Source organism: Rana temporaria, chromosome 8 (assembly GCF_905171775.1).
Source record: "Rana temporaria chromosome 8, aRanTem1.1, whole genome shotgun sequence".
Lineage (NCBI taxonomy): Eukaryota > Metazoa > Chordata > Amphibia > Anura > Ranidae > Rana > Rana temporaria.
Window position 1 is genome coordinate 178915564 of NC_053496.1, and position 17780 is coordinate 178933343.

General features: G+C 41.6%; 2 protein-coding genes and 1 long non-coding RNA gene across 4 annotated transcripts in view; all 3 read left to right on the forward strand.

The window, feature by feature from the left end:
- LOC120910546 (zinc finger protein 850-like) overlaps positions 1 to 17780 on the forward strand; it is a 1103195-nt gene that overhangs the window by 417983 nt on the left and 667432 nt on the right.
- LOC120910221 lies at positions 11757 to 14143 on the forward strand. The gene is made up of 3 exons (XR_005741423.1): positions 11757 to 11798; positions 13905 to 14026; positions 14113 to 14143. It is a non-coding gene; the product is annotated as an uncharacterized LOC120910221 (long non-coding RNA).
- On the forward strand, positions 14389 to 17415 carry LOC120910138 (oocyte zinc finger protein XlCOF6.1-like). Of its 2 annotated transcripts, none has more exons than XM_040322015.1 (2): positions 14389 to 14665; positions 15846 to 17415. In XM_040322015.1, the coding sequence occupies exons 1-2, from the start codon at positions 14602 to 14604 to the stop codon at positions 17000 to 17002; spliced, it is 1221 nt and encodes a 406-aa protein (XP_040177949.1). In that variant the 5' UTR covers positions 14389 to 14601; the 3' UTR covers positions 17003 to 17415. The 2 variants fall into 2 exon arrangements, with proteins under 2 accessions (XP_040177949.1, XP_040177950.1); XM_040322016.1 differs by having other exon boundaries at positions 15849 to 17415.

Sequence of the window (17780 nt, forward strand, 5' to 3'; positions counted from 1 at the left end):
ATCAGGGGGAATCTTCTCATCAATCACATACTATGATTGTAAATATCCATGTAAGATCTCACACTGCAGATAGATCAACAGATCCTTCTGATCCCGAGGAATCTTCCTCACCCCATGAAGGAGATCACCGAGGTGACAATCTATTCTCATGTTCAGAGTGCGGAAAATGTTTCCCTCGGAAAGGAAAACTTATTCAACATCAGCGAGTTCACACAAGCGAACGTACTTTCCCTTGTTCAGAGTGCGGCAAATGTTTTAAGCATAAACAAAACCTAGTTACACACCAGAGAATTCACACAGGTGATCATCCCTATTCATGTTCGGAGTGTGGGAAATCTTTTACTCATAAAGGAGACTTTGCTAAACATCATAGAATACACACGGGTGAGCGTCCCTTTTCATGTTCAGAGTGCGGGAAATCTTTCATTTGTAGAGGAGACCTTGTTAAACATCAGAGAGTTCACATGGCTGAGCGACCATTTTCATGTTCAGAGTGCGGGAAATCTTTTATTTATAAAGGAGACCTTGATAAACACCAGAAAGTTCACACAGGCGAGCGTCCCTATTTATGTTCGGAGTGCGGGAAATCCTTCATTTGTAAAGGAGACCTTGATAAACACCAGAGAATTCACACGGGTGAGCATTCATGTTCAGAGTGCGGGAAATCTTTTACTCGCAAAGGAGAGCTTGTTGAACACCAGAGAATTCACACAGGTGAGCGTCCTTATTTATGTTTAGAGTGTGGAAAATCTTTCACTATAAAAGGAAGCCTTGTTGCACACCAGAGAATTCACACTGGGGAACATTCATGTTTAGAGTGCGGGAAATCTTTTACTATTAAAAGAAGCCTTTTTGCACATCAGAGAATTCACACGGGTGAACGTCCTTATTCATGTTCAGAGTGCGGGAAATCTTTCACCAAAAAAGAAGGTCTTGTTAGACACCAGATAATTCACACGGGTGAGCGCCCTTATTCGTGTACTGAGTGCGGGAAATCTTTCAATCGGAAAGAAACCCTTGTTACACATCAGAGAACACACACTGCATAGCGCCCTCAATGCATTCAGACTGCAGGAACTGGTAAAGGAAGTTTGATAAGACATGAGAGCGCAAGAATGATCCCATACTATTGACAAATGTACAATGGTTTTTACAAGTGGAACTTATTAATTCATGGCGTAACATTTGGAATACAAAAAATGTAGTTAATAAAGAGGTACATCCTGGCTAAAGTGATATTACATTTATAGGGGAAGTTTGATGGGCTGAGTTTTCTCCTCGTTTCTTATATTTATTGGAGACGTCCAACAAATGAAATGAATTGGAGACACTGTACACCATATGAAAGGTCCATCTCCATTCCTCAATATAACGTCATGTTCCCAACAAATGAGGAGGAGATACTGTACACCATATGAAAGGACCATCTCCATTTCTCAATATAATGTCATGTTCCCAACAAATGAGGAGGAGATACTGTACATCATATGAAAGGTCCATCTCCATTCCTCAATATAACGTCATGTTCCTAATAAATGAGGAGGAGATACTGTACACCATATGAAAGGTCCATCTCCATTCCTCAATATAACGTCATGTTCCCAACAAATGAGGAGGAGATACTGTACACCATATGAAAGGTCCATCTCCATTCCTCAATATAACGTCATGTTCCCAACAAATGAGGAGGAGATACTGTACATCATATGAAAGGTCCATCTCCATTTCTCACATATGCCGTCCACTCCTCGCTGGAGTGGGGGCTTCAGGAGGAGTGGGACTTCCTGTCCCACTTCCTCCTTCCGCCAAGGGGCTGCTAAGGCGAATAGTCTAATCGCCTTTCTGCAGCCCCTCCCTGTAGGCGATCGCCTGGGACACGTGACAGGTCCCAAGTGATCGCCTGTCCAATTGGATGGCGCAGCGCTGCTCGGCATGCGCAGTGGGTGCCTGGCCGTGAAGCCGGAAGCTGTCACGGCCGGGTGCCCACACTTGGAATGAAAATGCCGGCAGGAGAGGGGGGAGAGGAGCGGAGCCCCGGCCGGAGCGCCGCTGGAACGTGGAGCAGGTGAGTGTATGTTTATTAAAAGCCAGCAGCTACACTTTTTGTAGCTGCTGACTTTTAATAAACATAAAAAATGACTGGAACACCCCTTTAAGAACTCGGGTATGTAAACTTTTGATCAGGGTAATTTGAGTAGTTTCTGTTGTGATTATTATTTAAAAAGAGTAAACACAGTTGATTGATAATAAATGCCTTCAGACAAACACTAACCATGAGTGAAAGAAAGTTTTTTGTGTTATTGTGTCATATTCTCTGAAAAATCACAAAAAAATCATATAATCTGCCAGGGTATGTAAAGTTATGAGCACAGCTGTATATATATGGTATCACTGTTTAGGGTGAACCTCCGCTTTAAGGACGTATCCCCATTATGAGCCTCATTAAAATGAGAGAAGACATTGCTGGACACCCCCCCCCCCCCCCCCCACATAACATTTATTCTCTTCCTTCATAGTCACTGTGATGTCTTTTATCTCCAGCACATACTACAAATACATATAGAGAGATATATAAATGTGACTGAAATTATTTTACCTTACCACATTTCCTGTGACAGAAAACAGAACCCATTTCACCGTCACTTCTGTCACCAATGTAATACAACATGGAGAATTTAGTCATAGAAGAGCTGAGGAGAGCCAGACACCTCACAGCCTTCACCTCAGAGTTCCCGCTTCACACCTCCTCCACTGCTATTGGCTGCACTACCTCCACATCAACCAATCACAGGCTGGGATCACAGTCACTGGGCAGAATCTGCTCTCCACAGAGATTCACCTCAGACCTCTCTATTGTGACTTTCTGCCCTCCCTGCACAGAAACCAATCACAAAAGGGGATGATCAAAGTCACCATAAAGACTCACCTCAGACTTCTGTACTGCAATTGGCTGCTACCCCTTCATAGGAACCAATCATAGGGCAGTATAACAGTCACCACAAAGACCTGTCCTCAGACTTCTGTACTGCAATTGGCTGCTACCCCTTCATAGGAACCAATCATAGGGCAGTATAACAGTCACCACAAAGACTCTCCTCAGACTTCTGTACTGCAATTGGCTGCTACCCCTTCATAGGAACCAATCATAGGGCAGTATGAGTCACCACAGAGACTCAGTTCAAACCTCACCACAGTTACACACTATTATTATTATACATTTATATAGCTCTGACATATACCGAAGCGCTGTACAGAGATCACTGAGCCAGTCACATCAGTCTCTGTACCAGAGAAGCTTACACTCTAATGTCCCCTCCCCCACAGTCACACACTATAATTATTATACATTTATATAGCTCTGACATATACCGCAATGCTGTACAGAGATCACTGAGCCAGTCACACCAGTCTCTGTACCAGAGGAGCTTACACTCTAATGTCCCCTCCCCCACAGTCACACACTATAATTATTATACATTTATATAGCTCTGACATATACCGCAATGCTGTACAGAGATCACTGAGCCAGTCACACCAGTCTCTGTACCAGAGGAGCTTACAGTCTAATGTCCCCTCCCCCACAATCACACACTATTGTTATTATACATTTATATAGCTCTGACATATACCGCAGTGCTGTACAGAGATGACTGAGCCGGCCTCTGGAGACATGTGATTGCTGGGAGATGCTCTAGTTGGGAAGGATATGTGAGAGGATGAGAACTGGTGGGGTTTGGGCAGATATTGGGGGGATTTATGTGAGAAATGTGGTAAGGAGAATCAGAAAAAGGTTTGAATCACACTCATCGCACATACACACCGCTACGAAATGTCTATCAATTTTCTCTCTATTAATACCAATGGTTTAAATCACCCGGCTAAGAGGGCCTCAGTGTGGAAGACTGCGCTAACTTCCAACTGCGATGTTCTTTGCCTACAAGAAACACATTTTATCAAAGATAATGCTCCTCAATGTCGCCATAGCTCATATCCTCATATTTTCAAGGCAGATTTTAATCGCAAGCAGAGAGGTGTATTAATTGCTATTAGAGATACACTAGCTTTCAATCTTTTAAATGAATATGCTGATCCTGAAGGCAGGTTTTTTATCTTGGTTTGCATGCTAGATAATGTAGTGTATACGATAGTCAACATTTATGCACCTAATATTGGTCAAATGAAATTCCACAAGGCAACTATGAAAAAAATTATAGATATGCAGAAAGGCAATCTTTTGATTTGTGGCGACTTCAATTTAGTACCTGACATACAAGTTGATTCCTCCTCAAATGCTAAAAGGTTCGCTTCCCCTCTTGCTGCCTTTTTGGCAGAAAATGAGTTATATGACATCTGGAGATGTTGCCACGCGTCTGAGAGAGATTACACTTTCCATTCTCCGCGCCACAACACATACTCTCGTATTGATCTATTCATTTCCGACAAGTGGTTACTTCAAAACGTATTAGAGTCTCATATCCATACTGCCACGTGGTCGGATCATGCACCGATCAGCATCAAACTAAAGAATATTAATTCTAAAAACAAATCTTATTTATGGCGCGTTAATAATTATTTACTACAACATCCTGATAATATACAATATATATCTCGAAAATTGACCGAATTCTTCTCGGACAACAAAGGTTCCGTATCAGATCCTGTAGTAGTATGGAATACTCATAAAGCCTTCGTTCGTGGTTTACTCATTCAACTTGGATCTCGGGCAAAAAAGATGAGAAGATCTAAAATTGATGAACTCTCCAAAAAACTAGCAGATGCCGACTCTGAAAACAAATCTAAACCCTCTACCTATCTTAAATCCAAGCTATATGCACTTAGAAATGAACTGAGATCTGTACTAATGGAATCATATGATTCTAATCTCAGAAAATTGAAGGCACGTTCATATGTCGCCAATAACAAGGCAGGTAAACTTTTGGCTAATAGAATAAAGGGCCATAGGCTAAAGACAAAGATCTCTCATCTTTTTGACCCAATCTCAAAAGATAAAATTATTAACCCCCAACTTATTGCTGATTCATTCAGCTCCTACTACAGTGGTTTATATAATCTCTCCAGAGATACTAATACTCATCAACCCTCCACTGATGAGATTCAAAAGTTCCTATCTCATGTTAAATTACCCAAATTAACAAGAGACCAGCTTACACTTTTAAATTGCCCCTTCAATAGTCTTGAGATTCTCAATACCATTGATTCTCTACCTAGGGCAAAGGCACCGGGTCCAGATGGCTACTCCATTGAATATTTTAAAACATTTAAACAAATACTAGTACCACATCTACTAGAGGTGTATAATCACTCTGCATCTGTTTCTACATTCCCAAAGGAAATGTTGTCTGCTCTTATTGTTACCCTGCCTAAACCGGGTAAAGACCCAACTTCTCCACAAAACTTCCGCCCCATTTCACTACTAAACGTAGATTTAAAAATCTATGCTAAAATGCTTGCTAATAGAATTGTAGACATCCTCCCCAATCTAATCAATCTAGACCAAACTGGTTTCACTAGAGGTAGACAGTCTTCTGACGCGACCAGAAGGTTGATTGACGTTATCCACAATATCAATGCTTCCGGAACGCCTTCTCTGCTTCTATCATTGGATGCGGAGAAGGCGTTTGACAGGATAAATTGGACCTATCTATCACTTACTTTACAGGAATTTGGATTTGAGGGCTTTATTTTTAAAGCAATTCTCGCCCTATACTCTAACCCTATTGCGCGAGTTTATAGCTCTAGCATGCTGTCTAAACCATTCACTATCACTAATGGCACAAGGCAAGGATGCCCATTATCCCCTTTGATATTTAATTTATTAATAGAACCTCTAGCTGAACACATCAGATCCAATCCAAAAATTTCAGGTATATCTATCGGTGACAGCACTAATAAAATTAGTTTATTCGCAGACGATATTATTTTAATGCTCTCTTCCCCATTTTCTTCCCTTCTAGAAGTTCAAAAGATTTTGAAATGGTTTGGTAAAATTTCATTCTACAAAGTTAATGAGGACAAGTCCTATGCCATGGATATAGGTATTGACGCTGTGTCTAACAACCTGCTCCAGCTTCAGTTCCCATATTCATGGGTAGGAACTAGTATTCCATACCTAGGGATACTTCTTACCCGTTCTACTAGATCTCTGTTCACGCAAAACTTTATTCCTATTAAAAATAAATTGCAAATTGACCTATCCAAATTAGGTAAACATGAATTATCCTGGTGGGGCAGATTATCGGCATTCAAAATGCTGCATCTACCTCAAATATTGTACTTGTTCAGGTGTTTACCCATACCTATCCCGATTCACTTCTTCAAATCCTTACAATCAATCCTTTCCAAATTCATTTGGAATGGGAAAAAGTCGAGGTGCGCCCACCACAAATTGATCAAACATAGAAAATGGGGAGGGGTGGGCTATGTCGATTTTCATGACTATTTTCAAGCATCTATAATGTCCCAGCTAAAGGAATGGTTTCAACCTCATTCCACTACAGCATGGGGTCGGATTGAATCCTCCTTTTGTACTCATGGCTCTGCCAATTTGTGGCTGTTTGGTGCAGAGATAGGGATAAAAATCCCCACACATCTACCCCCTACAATGCAGTTATCGATTACTACGTGGCTTAAAGTTCTAAAATCTGTAGATCCCTCCGATTCTACTCTTACTGTACATGCTCCACTGAAAGTACTAAATCTAGTTCTGAAACATGTTCCACTAGATCTTTGGGGCAATTTTGGTATTAATCGTATACATGACCTTTTCCTCAAGGGAGAGATTAAATCCTTCCAAGTCATTCAATCTGAGTTCAATATACCTAGCTGGTGCCTTACTCATTATTCTCTCATAGTGAAATGCATAAGCAAATTGAACATAACCACTACTCACGTGCATCCCATAATGTGGTCCTATTTAACTTCGCTAGAAATGAAAAAAAAAGGTATCTCCGTTTTTTACAATTTGCTCCAAGAAAAACAGAGATTCTCAAAGACCTCCTCGCATGTTCAATGGGAAAAAGATCTAGGACAAACATATACGGATGACCAATGGCGTGTCGCGTGCAAGCTTAATCAATCAACATCGAGTTGCACCACTTTGTGGGAATTATCTGTTAAATTCACATTGAGGTGGTACTATACCCCAGATGTTGTATCCAAATTTGGAGGACAGCAGTCGGACAGATGTTGGAGATTATGCGGATTCAGGGGTGACCTTATACATACTTTATGGGGCTGCCCTATGCTAACGAAATACTGGGCGGAAGTGTTCGAAATCATTTCTGCTATATCTGTCAAGCGAATCATTCCAGATCCCGCCTTGGCTTTGCTTTCTCTGGGTATTGAAAACTTTCCAGCGAATCTTAGGAGCTCGATAGTTCATTTACTTATGGCTGCCAGACTTTCGATAACCAGAAAATGGAAAGATCCGTGTCCTCCTAGTATATTGGAAACTATTGACTTAACTAATATTCATTGCACATACGAAAGAGTGATGGCTGTGTCACTATTTACCTTACCTAAACACATAAACACATGGACCCCCTGGACAAATTGGTACAAAAGCTACACTTAGACATTGCGGATAGTGTATTCCTGGGAAGGAAGGTTGATCTTATTCCATTCCACATTGAGTTTTCTGATAACTAGTCGTGTCGCTTACTACTTTTACCCATTTAAGGTTACACTGCTGTTCTTCACTGTGTTTATATAATAAACTTCATAAGGCATTTATCTGATGTTTTAAAATTGTGATAGACAACGGGTAATGTTTTATTCATGTTCAGTTAGGCACATACCTTTTATTTAATTTATTTATTATTTACTCGACTGGTGTTCCATTTTAGACTACCTGCTGAATTTATCTATTCTAATATATGCTCATGAATCGCATATTTTCTGAACATAACATATTGCTATTTTTGTTTATTGTTTGTGTTTAAATATATACCAATAAAAATTTATTGAAAGAAAAAAAAAAGAAAAAGGTTTGAGTGTACATTGAGCATATCACAGAAGTGAAGAATCATTGAAGTAGTCGGCACTGTTATGCCGCGTACGCACGATCGGACATTCCGACAACAAAACCATGGATTTTTTTCCCGACGGAATGTTGGCTCAAACCTGTCTTGCATACACACGGTCACACAAATGTCGGAAATTCCGAATGTCAAGAACGCGGTGACGTACAACACGTATGATGAGCCAAGCAAAATTAAGTTCAATAGCCAGTGCAGTTCTTCTGCTTGATTCCGAGCATGCGTGGAATTTTGTGCGTCGGAATTGTGTACACATGATCGGAATTTCTGACAACAAAACTCGCTGATAATCGCTGATTATCTTGTGAACCAGGAAGTGTCGGTAAACATCATACCTCGGTTCGCACTGAATCAAGACCGATCGGCGGCTCTCCCTTTCAGAGGTGAGGTCTGTGCTCATAATCAGCATATTGATTACCAGCACAGCCCCCATCAAATGTACCCATCAGCTGCCAATCGGTGCCCAGTAGCTACCAGTCAGTGCCCCATCATAACCCCCTGTCAGTGTCCAATTAAGTGCCAATCCCTGCCCACCACAGTGCAAATCAGTGCCCACCATAGTGCCAATCAGTGTCCATCACAGTGCCAATCAGTGCCCAGCATTAACACCTGTCAGTACCTGTCCAATCAGTGCTGCCCATCAGTGCCATATATTAGTGTCCATCAATGCCACCTGTCAGTGCCCATCAGTGCTGCCAGTCAGTGCCGCCTGTCAGTGCCCATCAGTGATGTATATCAGTGCCCATCAATTCTACATATCAGTGCCTCCTCATCAGTGCCCATTAGTGTCACCTTATCAGTGCCAACTCATCAGTGCACATCGGTGCCACCTAATCAGTGCCGCCTCATCAGTGTCCGTGAGTGAAGGAGAAAACAAAATGTTATAACAGAAACAAAGAAAAAAAATGTTTTAGTTTGTTTAGCAAAAAATAAAGACCCCAGAAGTGATCAAATACCACCAAAAGAAAGCTCTATTAGTGGGAAGAAACCCGGCCCTCCTAAAGTTTGAAGGACAGTAGACTGGCCCTTTGTATGAAAAGTTTGGAGACCCCTGCTTTAGGCTAGGGTGTCTGGGAAAAAAAATGATGTTTGGGGGTTCTAAGTAATTTTCTAGCAAAACAAATAAATGTTTTTTACTTGTAAACAACAAATATCAAAAATAGGCTTGATCCTTAAAGTGGAGGTTCACCCAAAAACGTAATTTTTAACATTAGATTGAGGCTCATTTTGTCAAGGGGAATCGGGTGTTTTTTTTTAAATCGAAGCAGTACTTACCGTTTTAGAGATCGATCTTCTCCGCCGCTTCCGCATATGGGCTGCGGGACTGGGCGTTCCTATTTGATTGACAGGCTTCCGACAGGCTTTCCGACGGTCGCATACATCGCGTCACGATTTTCCGAAAGTAGCCGAACGTCGGTGCGCAGGCGCCGTATAGAGCCGCACCGATGTTCGGCTTCTTTCGGCTACTCGTGACGCGATGCATGCGACCGTCGGAAGCCTGTCAATCAAATAGGAACGCCCAGTCCCGCAGCCCATACCCGGAAGCGGCGAAGAAGATCTATCTCTAAAACGGTAAGTACTGCTTCGATTTTAAAAAAAACACCCGATTCCCCTAGACAAAATGAGCCTCAATCTAATGTTAAAAATTGTTTTTCGGGTGAACTCCCGCTTTAAGTCGTTAATATATATATATATAAAAAATGTTTGCCAAAATGTAAGATTTTTACATGTGTGCGAAACAAAAAAACGGGACAGGGTGGAGTTGTAATGCCCTGAGGAAGATGATCTTGTGCCTCATTAAATTGTCAAATCACACTTTATCACAGACCTTTCAAGCCTTGCGAGTACCACCTTATGTGTTTTATATATATATATATATATATATATATATATATATATATATATATATATATATATATATATATATATAAAATCTATGAATGTAGATTGCTGTATACAGGGAGTGCAGAATTATTAGGCAAGTTGTATTTTTGAGGATTAATTTTATTATTGAACAACAACCATGTTCTCAATGAACCCAAAAAACTCATTAATATCAAAGCTGAATATTTTTGGAAGTAGTTTTTAGTTTGTTTTTAGTTTTAGCTATTTTAGGGGGATATCTGTGTGTGCAGGTGACTATTACTGTGCAGAATTATTAGGCAACTTAACAAAAAACAAATATATACCTATTTCAATTATTTATTTTTACCAGTGAAACCAATATAACATCTCAACATTCACAAATATTCATTTCTGACATTCAAAAACAAAACAAAAAAAAATCAGTGACCAATATAGCCACCTTTCTTTGCAAGGACACTCAAAAGCCTGCCATCCATGGATTCTGTCAGTGTTTTGATCTGTTCACCATCAACATTGCGTGCAGCAGCAACCACAGCCTCCCAGACACTGTTCAGAGAGGTGTACTGTTTTCCCTCCTTGTAAATCTCACATTTGATGATGGACCACAGGTTCTCAATGGGGTTCAGATCAGGTGAACAAGGAGGCCATGTCATTAGTTTTTCTTCTTTTATACCCTTTCTTGCCAGCCACGCTGTGGAGTACTTTGACACGTGTGATGGAGCATTGTCCTGCATGAAAATCATGTTTTTCTTGAAGGATGCAGACTTCTTCCTGTACCACTGCTTGAAGAAGGTGCCTTCCAGAAACTGGCAGTAGGACTGGGAGTTGAGCTTGACTCCATCCTCAACCCGAAAAGGCCCCACAAGCTCATCTTTGATGATACCAGCCCAAACCAGTACTCCACCACCACCTTGCTGGCGTCTGAGTCGGACTGGAGCTCTCTGCCCTTTACCAATCCAGCCACGGGCCCATCCATCTGGCCCATCAAGACTCACTCTCATTTCAGCAGTCCATAAAACCTTAGAAAAATCAGTCTTGAGATATTTCTTGGCCCAGTCTTGACGTTTCAGCTTGTGTGTCTTGTTCAGTGGTGGTCGTCTTTCAGCCTTTCTTACCTTGGCCATGTCTCTGAGTATTGCACACCTTGTGCTTTTGGGCACTCCAGTGATGTTGCAGCTCTGAAATATGGCCAAACTGGTGGCAAGTGGCATCTTGGCAGCTGCACGCTTGACTTTTTTCAGTTCATGGGCAGTTATTTTGCGCCTTGGTTTTTCCACACGCTTCTTGCGACCCTGTTGACTATTTTGAATGAAACGCTTGATTGTTCGATGATCACGCTTCAGAAGCTTTGGAATTTTAAGAGTGATGCATCCCTCTGCAAGATATCTCACTATTTTTGACTTTTCTGAACCTGTCAAGTCCTTCTTTTGACCCATTTTGCCAAAGGAAAGGAAGTTGACTAATAATTATGCACACCTGATATAGGGTGTTGATGTCATTAGACCACACCCCTTCTCATTACAGAGATGCACATCACCTAATATGCTTAATTGGTAGTAGGCTTTCGAGCCTATACAGCTTGGAGTAAGACAACATGCATAAAGAGGATGATGTGGTCAAAATACTAATTTGCCTAATAATTCTGCACTCCCTGTAGACTGTATATTCAACTGATTTATTTCTTGAACTAGATGGGCTTGTGTCATTTTTTTAACCAAATTATGTAACTTGGATGAACCCACTTGGAACGCATGGACAGGAAATGATGTATAGTACAGACAGGAAGTGATATAGGAAACAAACAGGAAGTTCCGGGTCAGAGGTGAGTTGGGAGGAAGTAGAGAGGAGACATTGCTGGAACTGGCAGCAGAGGAGGTAATAAGATCTTATTTTCTATTTACACCCAGTAGCAAGGCTGCTATATTATATGCCCACAGAGATAAGAGTCGTGTATGGATCACATGGTCTCCTCTCGTCGCAAAATAAAATTCCAGCTATAGCCTAACTAGTCCTAAAATGCTACCATCCCCCCTAACACCTCTGATCCGGGCTGATCTGTGTCAGCCTCCGGTGGCTACAGGGGAATGGAGAAATAGCCTGACAACAGCTCTAAAATAACCCCTGACATCACCAATAGTCTCCCATGGTGCAGTCATTGTCGGCGGTCCCTCCTCTCCCCTGTAGCCATTGCTAGCTGACACAGGGTAGCCGGATCATTTGACCACACTGGAGTGGGCTGAAAATAGGTAAGTATATACACATAGCTCCCAACTGTCCCTGATTTCGGGGGACTGTCCCTGATTTGCAACAATGTCTCTCTGTCCCTCATTTGGTCTGATCTTTATAGTTGTATATAAAATGCACTTTTTATTTTCCAGTGCTAAACCTTTCATCTGATTTCTAAATTGCTGCATTTGTAAATTCCATAAGCCAATATAAAGGAATAGTAGTGGTAAAAAAAAAAGCACTTGTGGGTTTAACCAATCTTTTTTTTTTTTTTTTTTTGTACAATTCTCCTTTAAGGGGGCGTGGAAATGGGTGTGTCCTATGCCTGCATACATTTGCTGATAGGTGTCCCTCATTTCCGTCTCAAAAAGTTGGTAGGTATGCCTAAACTAACTACTCTGTGTAAAAAAGAAGTATACACACCTCCCAACTTTTTGAGATGGGAATAAGGGACATTTTTATCAGCAAAAGTATACAGGCATAGGACACACCCTTTGCCATGCCCCCTTAAAGTGGTGTTTCGGCCTTGAAAAAAAAAATTAAAAGCCAGCAGGTACACATACTGCAGCTGCTGGCTTTTAATAAATGGACACTTACCTGTCCTGGAGTCCAGCAAAGTCGGCACCCGCAGCTGATGTTTACATCAGCTGTCGGGTACTCCGCTGCCATTGCGGGTAGGGGAACCCGGCAGTGTAGCCTTTCGGCTTCACGCCGGGAACCCTACTGCGCATGCGCGAGGCACCGCTCCTCTCTCCTATTGGCCAGGGGAGAAGGAGGGAGCCCCGTGATGACGTCACAGCTCCTCGGCAGGGACTTCTGGAAGTGGGAAAGGATACCTGTCATAGACAGGTGTCCTGTTATCCCTCCCCCTGAACGGTGCCAATTGTGGCACTGAAGGGGGGAGGAACAAGATGAGCGGAAGTTCCACTTTTGGGTGGAACTCTGCTTTAAAGTAGAATTGTACAAAAAAAAAAGATTAATTAAACCCACAAGTGTGTTTTTTACCACTACTATTCCTTTATATTGGCTTTTGGAATTTACAAATGCAGCCATTTAGAAATCAGATGAAAGGTTTGGCGCTGGAAAATGCTTTTTGATAGATAAAGACCAAAATGAGGGACAAATGAGGAGGAATAAGGGACAGAGGGACATTGCTCCAAATCAGGGACAGTCCCTCAAAATCAGGGACAGTTGGGAGCCATGTGTATATACTTATCTATTTTCAGCCCACTCCAGTGTGGTCACATGATCCGGCTACCCTGTCGTCAGCTAGGGGTGGCTACAGGAGGGACTGCTGCCAATGACTGCACCATGGGAGCCGATGGGTGATGTCAGGGGTTCCGTATTTCACAGCTGCTGTCAGACTATTTCTCCATTACCCAGTGATCAACCTGGATCAGAGTGAAAATAGTTAAGTACATACATAATTTTTTACACAGGTTAGTTAGTATAGGTGTTAAGAGGATGGAGGTAGTATTTTTAAAACTAGTTATGCTTTAGCTGGAATTCTACTTTAAACCTCACCCTGGAGATCATCTACCTGTTTGCCTGGAGAGGTGAGGAGGATTCTGGGAGGTCACATGACATCACTCTGATCTCTAATAATAAAACACACACCTGACCCGAGAGGTGAGGAGGATTCTGAGAGGTCACATGACATCACTCTTATCTCTAATAATAAAACACACACCTGACCCGAGAGGTGAGGAGGATTCTGGGAGGTCACATGACAATTATTTTGCTCTTTCAATGCAGAGTTTTCCTTTGGTGATTTTTGGCGACCATTTAACCATTACAGCCTTCACCTAATGCCCTGAAACAGTAAGAAGAAGATTCTAGAAGTCCCAAACAAAATCATTGATCTGCTGACAGGAGAGGTGAGCGGTGCCGGGAATTCTGGGACATTATCCAGTAACAGACAAGGGGTGTGTCTGGATGGTGACTGTATCATTGTGTGTGTCAGGTTCCTATAAGGTGTCAGGATGTCACTGTCTATTTATCCATGGAGGAGTGGGAGTATTTAGAAGGACACAAGGATCTCTACAAGGACGTCATGATGGACAATCAGCCGCCCCTCACATCACCGGGTAAGAGGAGACTTTATTGTAAAGGAGAGAGCAGTACGGAGGGTCCACCTAGATCCCCCATCATCTGATAAACACATAGAAACAATGTATTCAGTCAGTGTGTGTGTTTCCTACAGATGGATCCAGTAATGGGAACCCACCAGAGAGATGTCCCCGTCCTCTGTATTGCCGGGATTCCACACAGGAAGATCACACCATCCCCCACCATCATCAGGTAGATGGAACTAAACAGCTTGAACCTAAAATAATTCTAAGCTATATGATGACATTCTTCTATGTAACTTTAGGATGGAGAAGTGAAAGACATCAAAGTTGAGGGTAAAGAGGAAGAAGAAGAGAGGTTGGTGAGTGGAGATCAGCAGTCTATGGAGGAGGGGGAGATGATTATGAAAAATAAACAGAAGGAATCTTCTTTACATAAGGACACAAGTAAGTAATAAACTTTAAATGCAGTTCACATTGTTTTACATTGTTATATTGAGATAATGAATATACTGTATCTGACATATTCAGCCAAAAGAAAAATATCCGTATCAAGCCTGGCCTATTTTTCTTCAGGATAAAAAAAAAGATCCTTTCTGAAGCCACATCCTGCTAGCGCACCGCTCCAGTGTGAAAGACCATGGGCTTTCACACTGGAGAAACAGCTTCCGCTCTTTCAGGTCAGTTTGCAGGCGCTATTTTTCGCGCAATAGTGCCTGTAAACGGCCCCAGTGTGATAGGGGTCTTAGGAACGAACATTCCTTCCATATACCGAGGTTAAACCCTTATTATGCCAGTCATGTGCAATTTGTGCTGCCCTTGTTCAAAATGAGAAAAACTCATCCTTCTGTACAGGAAAGACTGAGAAATTTTACCTGCTGACAGTAAGAACATCATCGATGTACCTACCCCACCACCCAATGTATTGTGTACTGTACACAATATGAAAGCATCATCTCTAGTCATTATCAGAAGAAGGCAATGACATTTACCTCACTATCCAATGTTCCCAACAAATGAGGAGGAGATACTGTTCACCATATGGAAGGTCCATCTCCATTCCTCAATATAATGTCGTGATTCCAACAAATGAGGCGTTACTGTCCACCATATGAAAATTCCATCTCCATTACTCCATATAACGTCATGTTCCCAACAAATGAGGAGGAGATGCTGAGATTGCAGGCTTGGCTGGCTTAAATCAGGTTTGGTCTCCACCCAGAGACTGGCCACATTAATCACCTTGCAGGTGGACAGACAGACACGAAGAAGGCCATATGAAAGGTCCATCTCCATTCCTCAATATAACGTCATGTTCCCAACAAATGAGGAGATACTGTACACCATATTAAAGGTCCATCTCCATTCCTCAATATAATGTCATGTTTCCAAATAACGAGAACAATATAAACGATTATCATAGTAACAATGTCATCAATGCACAAAGTTGCACAGTGTGATTTGGGTAAATTATTGTATTCTTTATCTACTTTGAATTTATATTTCTGTTCTGCACCCATTTGTATGCCGGAGCTCAAATATTTAGTGCTGGTCCAACATATATGTCTCCTGAATACAAGGTTTTTTTATAACAGTTCTATAACTTTTATGGGCAATTGTTTCTCAGCAGATGACCATAATGTCCGGAATACGTCTGAGGAATCTTCTGATAAATCACATACCAGGACTCTAAGATCTCACAGTAGAAATACTTTAATAGATCCGTCTATTCCCGAGGAATCTTCTTTAAACCACAAAGAAGTTCCCTCAGAAGAGAGCTCATTGTCATGTTCAGTGTGTGGGAAATCTTTCTTAGAAAAGAGAGACCTTCTTAAACACCAGCGAAGTCACAGTGTTGAGCGTCCTTATTCATGTTCAGAGTGTGGGAAATGTTTCATTCAGAAAGGACACTTTATAACACACCAGAGAAGTCACACGGGTGAGCGTCCGTATTCATGTTCAGAGTGCGAAAAATGTTTTGTTCAGAAAGGAGACCTTCATAAACATCAGAGAATCCACACGGGTGAACGTCCCTTTTCATGTTCAGAGTGCGGGAAATGTTTCACTGAGAAAAAAGTCCTCCTTACACACCAAAGAAGTCACACAGGTGAGCGTCCTTACTCGTGTTCAGAGTGCGGGAAACATTTCAGTGTCAAAGAAAACCTTCTTCAACATCAGAGAATTCACACAGGTGAACGTCCCTTTTCATGTTCAGAGTGCGGAAAAAGTTTCACTCATAAACACGTACTTCTTACACACGAGAAAAGTCACACTGGTGAGCATCCCTATTCATGTTCAGTGTGTGGGAAGTGTTTCATTCAGAAAGGAAACTTTCTTACACACCAGAAAAGTCACACAGGCGAGCGTCCTTTTTCTTGTTCAGAGTGTGGGAAATGTTTTGTTAAGAAAGAAAACCTTGTTAACCATCAGAGAATTCACACAGGTGAGCGTCCTTATTCATGCTCGGAGTGCGGGAAATGTTTCATTCAAAAAGGAAATCTTCTTACACACCAGAGAATTCACACCGGGGAGCGTCCTTATTCATGTTCAAAGTGCGGGAAATGTTTCATTCAGAAAAATGCACTTGTTAAACACCAAAAGATGCATGCAGGTGTACGTCACTATTCTTGTTCAGAGTGCGGGAAATGTTTCATTGAGAAAGGAGACCTTGTTGTCCACCAGAGAAGTCACACGGGTGAGCGTCCTTTCATATGTTCAGAGTGCGGGAAATGTTTTGGTTATAGAAAATTCCTTATTGCACACCAGAGAAGTCACACGAGCTAACAAACTTTTTCATGTACAGACTGGTGTGTTGGAGGGAACCTATTCTGATGTTTTTTTGGATACTCTTTGGCCTTCTGGAATTGAATTATAGTGATATGATCCACTAAACATACAGAGATGACTCGGTCCCGCACTCACACAGACCGCACCATACAACTAAACTGTGCTAATACATGGCCAGATATGACAGTAAACGGACAACACTTCTTATTGGTTGGTATCAGATTCTGTACATGATTGCTCTTTTTATGTTGTAGTGAAGAAGCCGGCTTCTCATTGGTCCATCCAATAATTAATACATTTTATGTGTTTTAGATATATAAGGTTTGATGTAGATTCTAGCTTACTTTTTATTTGTTAATCATGAATTCTGAATTTCTAAAATAAAGAAGAATGCTCCACATTTTCCAATACTCTGTTCTCAGATTTCTCCTTTACAAGGAATAGGGGGAGCAAGCAAGCCAGCAGTGGTGAAACGCGTCAAGAAAGGTAGTTACGGATGGAGACATCAATGAATGCAGTTTAATTTGATACAAAATAAATATAGAAAGAAAAGTTACGTTTTGGAGTGCGGCTTATATTCATTATGCTGTGGATTACAAATCCTCCCCATTAGGGGAGAAAGGTCCTCCACCACAAGTAAGGGCCCCAATGCCAACCAAACTGTATCTGTCACCAATATGGTGACAGATACACCAATATGGTGTATTTTGGTATTGTGCTGCCCTAGCCAAGACTAAAATCGGGTGCCCCCATCTATTTTTTTTTTTTTTTTACC

What these genes read in the sequence shown, in the direction of transcription:
- LOC120910138 (XM_040322015.1), top strand. Translation starts at nt 14,602, where the DNA reads ATGGAGGAGGGGGAGATGATTATGAAAAATAAACAGAAGGAATCTTCT. An exon ending in TTCTTTACATAAGGACACAA is followed by an intron (nt 14,666 to 15,845) that starts GTAAGTAATAAA and finishes ATTGTTTCTCAG; the next exon opens with CAGATGACCATAATGTCCGG.